Source organism: Corylus avellana, chromosome 3 (assembly GCF_965113065.1).
Source record: "Corylus avellana chromosome 3, dhCorAvel1.hap1.2, whole genome shotgun sequence".
NCBI classification, from domain to species: domain Eukaryota; kingdom Viridiplantae; phylum Streptophyta; class Magnoliopsida; order Fagales; family Betulaceae; genus Corylus; species Corylus avellana.
Genome location: NC_142492.1, coordinates 21,244,758 through 21,253,729, shown reverse-complemented (window position 1 = coordinate 21,253,729; position 8,972 = coordinate 21,244,758). Strand labels below are relative to the sequence as shown.

Below are 8,972 nucleotides of genomic sequence, written 5' to 3'. Positions count from 1 at the left end.
TTCTAACATGTTAAAATATAACACGTCATAAATTTATTGACGTGTCAAAATTGACACGTCAGTAAATTTTAAAAAATTAATTAAAAAAAAATTCTTTTTTTTAAAAATTTTTTCTGGATTTTTTTTTTTTCAATTAAAAAATTTATTAATTTAAATTATTTTTTTTTTAGGAAGTTCTCTGCACGGCAGCTCCCTCTTGCGTGATGGAGCTGCCGTGAAGAGAAATTCGTTTCTCTACACCACTCGAGTGGTGTAGAGAAATTCGTTTTTCTGCACCACTCGAGTGGTGCAGAGAAACGAAAATTTTTCTTTGCACCATTAATGGAGCAAAGAAAATTTTTTCGATCTGCACAGCACCTCTCTTCTTTTCTCAATTTTCTCTTTCTCTCTCTTCTTTTCTCCGGCCAGCTCTCCCTTTTCTCTATTTTCTCTCTCTCTCTCTCTCTCTCTCTCTCTTCTTTTTGATCTCCATTTTCAAATACCCAAACCCAAATCGAAAAAATCTTTTTTTTTTTTTTTTTTTTTTTTTTTTTTTTTTCGATCTTCTCCCTTTCTTTTTCTTCTTCAATCTCTTCTCCTTTTCTTTTTCTTCTTCTTCTGCTTTCTTCGATCTGCTGCTTCTCAATTTTTTCTCTTCACCTTTTCTTTTTCTTCTTCCTCTAAGGGGAGCTGCCGTGTAGAAGGGAGATTGAGAGAGGAGAGAGAGAGAGTGGGGTAAATAAATGAAGAGGGAAATAATAAGAAGAGTGAAAAAGTTGAGGGGAAACAAGAAAAGGGAAAAATTTCAAAATCCCGCCCAATTTTTTGTGACATGCCAGGTGACGCACGTCAGGAATCCACTCGAAAAAAGAAGAAGAAAAAGATGAATAGATAAATAATGTTATGACGGGTCAACATTTACCACGTCAGAAAATGTTGACCCGTCAGAAAATATATAATTTTTTAAGTTTTAAAATCTGTAACAATTTTCTAACGTTGCAATATTTAACGCGTCAGAATTTTCTGATGTGTTAAAACAAACACGTCAGAAAATTCTGACGTGGCACTATTCACGTGTTAGAAAATAATTTTCTGATGTGGCAAAATTGCTACCTCAGAAAATTAATGACGTGGCAACAAAACATGTACTGTAGCCACGTCAGAAAGCGCTATTTTTTTTGTAGTGCAGTATCGATAGAGTGGGTCGTTGTTGACGTTGCCTGTGAAGTGTGGTGGTACGTTATGATTCTAAGGCCCCTTTGGTTAGCGGAATAGGCTATTGGAATAGACTAGCTAACCCTAGATATAACGATTCATTTGTTTGATAACACTTTATTCTTAAAAATAGTCTACTCCCATGGGACTACTAATCCCATATACACATGGTTAGCTAAACCACTAAAAAATTAGTGACTTAGCTAATCATTTTCTGTGGGATTAAATTAATCGTGTAAACTGCCACAAAAAACCCTATCCTCTCACACCCACACTATCTCTCTATGTTTCTTCTCTATTCGTTCTCTTCCTCTGTTTCTCTTTTCTTCGTTTTTCTACAAAGAAACAATTTTTCATGCCTCTGTCTCTATTTCTCCGTTTCTCTACAAAGAAATTTTTTTTCATCCCCTTCTCTCTATTTCTCTTATCTCTCTCTCTCTTTGTTTCTGTACCAGTTTTTTAATTTTTATTTTTATGGCATCCTCTTTTATGTATATATATTGTAAACAAAATTCATAACAATTGTAGTATAAATAAATTTTTTTTTCACCCCCCCCCTTTCTCTCTCTCTCTCACTCTCTTTCTATCTCTCTCCGTTTCTGTACAAGTTTTTTTATTTTTTATTTTTTATTTATTTTTTATTTTTTATTTTTTTATTTTTTTTATGGCATCATCTGATTGGTATGTATATATATTGTAAACAAAATTAATAACAATTGTTGTTGTATGTAGAAACTTTTTTTCATCCTTCTCTCCCTCTCTCTCCCCCCGTTTATGTACCAGTTTTTTTATTTATTTAATTCTTTTTTTATGGCATCCTCTGATTGGTAATATGATGATTATGTGATTTTTTTTTTATATAAATAATTTTGTAGTATAATTGCAATAATAATAATAATAAGGCCACATACTTGACATAATTTTTTTTTTTAAAAAAATTATAGTATAGTTGTTTATGTTTCAAAAAATAATGAAAGCTGTTCTTAAACAATATAAATTGTATTTTTGTTTATGTTTCAAAAAATAATGAAAGCTGTTCTTAAACAATATAAATTGTATTTTTGTTATAAAGGTATTTTAGGAAATATGATTACAATATGATTCCATTCATCTACATATTGCATTGTACCAAATGAAGGAATACATAATTAGTGTTATATTCCAACGTTACAACCAAACAAAAGAATATGAATAGTTAGTCTATTCCACAATCTTCTATTCCAAGTAGTATCTAATCTTTTTCACATGACTTAAGTGCAATCTTAACAATATGTATATAAGCTGTTGAATATCCTCTCATTCCAAACGGGTTTTCAAGAGTGAGTTATACTCTAGGTTTTGTATAATTAAAAAATTGATGAGCATTGTCACGTCAGTCTATAAAATGAGAACATACTATGATGTTGATTTTAGCATAAGTAATGTTAGAAACTATAATTTTATTTCAAAAATTATTTTATAATGCTGACGTGTCATTTTCAATAAATTCTTAGATAATTTCTTGTAAAAAAATCAAAAATCAATTAAAAATGTCACATTAGCTTTATGAATTTTTTGTTTCTTTAGATAAATAACATTGTGAAATAAAAATTTTTCTAATCTTACTCCTTCAGCAATTTTCAGTTCTCGAAGGATAGGCAACTAACATCACATGATCCAAAAGCTACCGTCATGCCACATCAGCATTCAGCCACACCATTTGATGTGGCACGTGGCGAATAATAGACTGGACCAGATCGAATCCTCAAAATATCCAAAATCGAAACAGAACAGTGGGCGGGTTTTTGCGGGAATTCGAAAAATTTCCCAATTCCCACCACTCCAAAATAAACTGACCGCTCGCTCTTCGTTTCATTTCAAATCCCAAAACCTTGAGAAATCAAAAGCCTGATTTCTGATTTCCCACCAAACTTTTCCAATTCCCTGAAAACATATCCCCGACTCCGACTCAACCAAATCAAAAGACACCAAACAAAACCCTGAAAACCACATGGATTCCCAATTCCACGGACTGCCTCCTCTGAAAAGAATCAGACTCATGCAACTACAGCAAGAAGAAGATGAAGAACTACAATGCAGTGGCCGTGCGGCTGCCTCCTCGCGCCTTCCGGCCAAGAAGCGGAAGGAATCCCGGGATCCGCCTCTCGCAGTTGCTGCCACCGCAACCGCCTATTGCTTGCCTGCCAAGAAAAGGGTATGGGCGCTTCAACCAGATTTCTTTGCCCACGAGCCCCTCTCGCTGCCTCTAGACCTCAATGTCGAGTACAAGCCGCCTCCGGCTTTTGAGGAAGAAACAGAAGCTGTAAAAGAAGATAATGGTGGTGGTGATGATGATGATGATGATGGGATTCTATGTGCTGTTTGCCAGAGCACAGATGGGGACCCTTCAGATCCTATTGTGTTCTGTGATGGCTGTGATCTGATGGTGCACGCCACCTGCTATGGCAATCCCCTTGTGAAGGCTATTCCAGACGATGATTGGTTCTGTACCCAATGCATAGTTTCTTCTTCAAAAGCTAAGAAAGATGGAAACCCCTCTTCTTGCTGCTGCCTGTGTCCAATCAAGGGGGGTGCATTGAAGCCCACGGTAGACGGGCAGTGGGCGCATATCGTGTGCGCTTTGCTGGTGCCGGAGGTGTTCTTCGCCGACGCTGAAGGCCGGGAGGGGATCGATTGCTCCAAGGTCCCAAAGAAGAGGTGGGAAGACAAGTGCTACGTTTGCAAGAGTAAAAGTGGGTGCGCTGTGGAGTGCTCTGAACCCAAGTGCCCTCTGGCTTTTCATGTCTCTTGCGGGTTGAAGGAGGATCTTTGTATCGAGTACAGAGAAGGGAGGAAGAAGGATGCTATTGTTGCTGGTTTCTGCAAAAACCACACAGAATTATGGGAAAAGGTATCACATTTTATTTGATTTTAGCTCATGACAAAATGTATTACCAAATGCTTAAATTGCACATTTTAAGATTGCTATTTTTAAATCGTAAACCCAAACAAACCCTTAATATATTGTTTGATTGATTGGGTTTTGTTCTGTTTGCAGCAACAACAAACAGGAAAGTTCAAGATTGTGGCTAGAGATGAGCGCAAGAAGTAGTTTGATTGTGGTGGCTTCCAAGTTTTTTGTTTGTTAATTATCTTAGTTCAGGTAGCAATTTAATATTTCTGATGTTTTTGATTGATGTTAGATGAACAATCCATTCTTATTTCGTATGGTGACTCTAGTGCAGAAGTTAATCAAATAGTCGTTAGTCATTTTTAGTCCTCGCTCTCTCTTGACCTCCAATGGAAGCTTCTGGAATCTGATGTTCTATGAGATCTAAATTGGCTCTAGAGTCTTTTGGCTCACTGCAGTGTACACATGAATCATTATTGGCTTCTTTGTATTGAATCATTGAATAACAACTTTCTTTGTTACTTGAAATCTTTTTGTTGAAAATCGCACGTTTTGTCTGCGAAACCGCAGTGCCATACAGTCTATATGTTGACATTGGGGTGGGGGGTAATGACCATGTTTTGTGGGCAAAAATGGGATTCAGTTTCTAAAGGGATTCAATTGATTCTAGAGTGTTTTGCACGGGGAATGTTTTAATTGATTCAATTGATCCCTGTTGTATTTGATTCAATTGATTCAATCAACATGTTTTAGTGTCTTGTTATCCACATAAGGTATGTTTAATGGATTTAGAATTTAAAGTGCTAGCTCCTTCTTGAGTTCTTGTGAGGAATGGAAGGAGATCAAAACAATACAAAGATACTACTGCATGAATTATATATGTTTATGTGTTAGATCGGGTTTTGACCATTTAGATAAGACATTAATAGGTTAAAAAGAGACCCAGGAGATTGGATCAGATCTCAAATGTTTTGTTATCCTCATATTTTATTGGTGAAAAGGATGGATTTTATCCTCGCCAAATCTCTGTCACGTCTCCAAAATAGAATTTTGCAGACTTGTCTATGTTATGATGAGGTTCATGTGTAGTTCTCCTGTTCATTTATACAAACTTTGAGTAGATTTTACTGTTGAAAATGGCATGTGATGAATGGTGTTTAAGAGCTTATACACATGTTATGTGGGACATTTAGATCATAACAACATGATATTATAGAAGTCTTGACTCTTAAGGTGTTAAAAGTATTAATTAAACGATAAAATTTGCTCTTTCTTATTGGATAAATAGGAAATTAACATAGTCAAAAACATATCTCATGTAGGGGTGTCAAAAATTACCGGTAAACCGGAACCGGAATCGAAAAACTAGGAAACCGGGAAATCAGGAACCGAGTAACCGGGGACTCGGTTCTGGTTCCGGTTTGAAAAATTCAAAAACCGGGTACCCCAATTCCAGTACCCAATTTTTACCAGGAATACCAGAACTGGGTTTATATTTTATTTAATAATATTTATATATATATTAATTTTTTTACGCTTAGGATAATCTCTATGAATATTTTTTAATGTTTTTAATATATATATATTAAAAACATTGATTTTTTAGGATTTTTTAAGTTTATTTTTTAATTATTTGGAATAATCATAACAAAGCCTCTTTAATTTAAACAAAAAGACTAATATATTTTTTTAAAAAAAGTGCAAACTTATGAAAAAAAAAAAAAAAAAAAAGGGCTTATTTTAGGCCCAACACCTAAAATAAGCCCAAAAACCAATTTTCTTCAAAAACCGTTTACCGGACCGGGTAAAACCGGAATCGGCCGGTAAGCGGGACCCCAGTTAATCAAGGTCTCGGTTTCGGTTATGATTTCCCAAAACCGAGAATCGGAGTACCTCGGTTTAGGTTCCAGTTTTGGCCAAAAACCGAAAAACCAGATCGGGTTGACACCCCTAATCTCATGATAGATTTGCCTTCGAGGAATAGCGTGTAGCTTGGAAGTGTCGCCAATTTCAAGGATTGGTGGTTGAATAAGAGTATTTGACTAAATACTTTTCCATTGATTGAAAGACCAGAGTTTGTTAGGGCAATTGGGCATCACGCAAGGATTGCACGACTGAAATTGGGGATGGAGCAAATCAATTGGCACAGAGAACATAAATTTCCTCTAACCTAGTTTAATAGTTGACAAGTGTTGTCTCTCACATTTTAAAAAAAAAATATTTTTAACAATCATTTATTATCACTCTACTAATCTAAGAACCCAAACATTAATTTTTAAGAAATTCAAACATGTTAAATGACACTTGTCTCTTATTACAATGGATCAAAAGAAATTTCCTCCAAATCAATTTGGAGGAAATTTGTGTCCTTCGAGAAAAGTCATTCCGTTTTGTCGTCCAATTTTTTGTAGACTGCTAGTGCCACATTAGAATTTTTGTCAAATCACAGAATTATGGGAAAAGGTATCAAATTTTATTTGATTTTAGCTCATAACAAAATGTATTACCAAATGCTTAAATTGCACATTTTAAGATTTCTAATGGATTCACTTGTTCTTCTCAAGAAGTTAAAGTGCTAGCTCCTTTCTTGAGTTCTTGTGAGGAATGGAAGGAGATCAAAACAATACAAAGATACTACTGCATGAATTATATATGTTTATGTGTTAGATCGGGTTTTGACCATTTAGATAAGACATTGATAGGTTAAAAAGAGACCCAGGAGATTGGATCAGATCTCAAATGTTTTGTTATCCTCATATTTTATTGGTGAAAAGGATGGATTTTATCCTTGCCAAATCTCTGTCACGTCTCCAAAATAGAATTTTACAGACTTGTCTATGTTATGATGAGGTTCATGTGTAGTTCTCCTGTTCATTTATACAAACTTTGAGTAGATTTTACTGTTGAAAATGGCATGTGATGAATGGTGTTTAAGAGCTTAGACACGCATGTTATGTGGGACATCTGGATCATAACAACATGATATTATAGCAGAAGTCTTGACTCTTGAGGCGTTAAAAGTATTAATTAAACGATAAAATTCGCTCTTTCATATTTGATAAATAGGAAATTAACATAGTCAAAAACATATCTCATGATAGATTTGCCTTCGAGGAATAGCGTGTAGCTTGGAAGTTTCCCTAGTTTCAAGGATTCGTGGCTGAATAAGAGTATTTGACTAAATACTTTTCCATTGATTGAAATATGGGGTTGCTTCAATCGTTTACACAACAATACACAAAGACCAGAGTTTGTTAGGGCATTTTGGGCATTAGGCAAGGATTGCCCGACTGAAATTGGGGATGGAGCAAATCAATTGGCATGGAGGACATAAATTTCCTCTAACCTAGTTTAATACTTGACAAGTGTCATCTCTCGCATTTAAAAAAAAAAAAAATTTTAACAATCATTTATTATCACTCTACTAATCTAAGAACTCAAACATTGATTTTTAAGAAGCCCAAACATGTTGAATGACACTTGTCACTCTTATTACAGTAGATCGAAAGAAATTTCATCCAAATCAATTTGGAGGAAATTTGTGTCCTTCGAGAAAAGTCATTCCGTTTTGTCGTCCAATTTTTTGTAGACTGCTAGTGCCACATTAGAATTTTTGTTAAATCACCCTAAAATAATATATTTTATATTTTTTGTAATTAAGGAGATGGAGCTAACAATTTCCTTTAATTCATAAATTATGGTTTTTTGAGCATTGATAATGTTATAATGATATTGCTCCATTTGTGTTATAATGATAATGTACTGAACCGGCTTGGGGGCGGTTGAACCATCCCCTGGCCGACTTGACTGAACAGTCGAGCCATCTTTATAATTTTTAAAGAGAGAGATCTAAGACAATTTTCTCTTCTTTGCATGAAAAATAGTAATTATTTTACAACAACCAATTGGAGAATTTGGCATATGAAAGCTATTTTATTATATTGTTCCTCACATTAGTCTATTCATTGCTAACCTGCACATATATTCTATTTTCATTCCTAAAGACCCTAATGTAATCATATAGATTTATTTGTAGATGTTGGGAAACCAAATACAATAGTTGACTTCTTCAAAAGAGAAAACAAATGTACAAGGTTCAGAAGTCAATGTTGATTATGCATCATCACAAACCTCAGATATTCCAATTTCAGATAATCCTCATACAATTTTAATATATTTCTTATTTATACTCATCTTCCTTATCTTAATATATTTCCAGAAAATACACTTTAGTGCTCCCAAAGTATGACAACTTTGACATTTTTACCTCAAGTATAAAAAGAGATACTTGAATTCCACAAAATATTAAATTGTGACACATTACATCATCCATTAAGTTTTTACATCTATTTGGGCAAAAATTACATCTAAGTGCGTTTTTTCCTTTTTAATTAATGGTAGATGGAGTATGCCAACTCAGCAAAGCTGTACATGAGATAGACGATAGAATGCAAAGAAGCATTTCTCTATAAAAAATTTCATTGTGAACATAAGTGTAGGCACATTATAAGAGAGGGAGAGAGAGAGAGAGAGCGAGAGAGGTAAAACATAATAATTTCTTTTATTATTATCACAACATTTCAAATAATTAGGACTTACTAAACACAATTGCAGTACTGAGGTTTATTTAATTAGTAGAGGAGCTAATTAATTTACTCCATTTATTTATTTAATTACTAGCTCGTTTGATTAGCTAGAGACCAAATTATAAATATATAAAAGTTTAAGACCAAATTACAAATTAATTCAAATCTAATTAATTTATAAGCATGTATTTATAGCCCCAAGAGTCATAAACCTAAAAGAAAACAGAGTTATAGTCGGTTTAGTAAAGCTACATTGGCCATCCGGACGGGTCATAATGCCATCCAGATGGGCAGATGAAAAA

The 8,972-nt window shown here is 34.2% G+C and overlaps 1 protein-coding gene across 1 annotated transcript; it reads left to right on the top strand.

Moving 5' to 3' along the window:
- Nucleotides 1–3,072: 3,072 nt before the first annotated feature.
- Nucleotides 3,073–4,586, top strand: LOC132176236 (RING/FYVE/PHD zinc finger superfamily protein). Its single transcript, XM_059588382.2, has 2 exons — nucleotides 3,073–4,084; nucleotides 4,232–4,586. Exons 1-2 carry the CDS (start codon nucleotides 3,185–3,187, stop codon nucleotides 4,283–4,285), a joined length of 954 nt encoding a protein of 317 aa, XP_059444365.2. The 5' UTR covers nucleotides 3,073–3,184; the 3' UTR covers nucleotides 4,286–4,586.
- The last annotated feature ends 4,386 nt before the right edge of the window (nucleotides 4,587–8,972 follow it).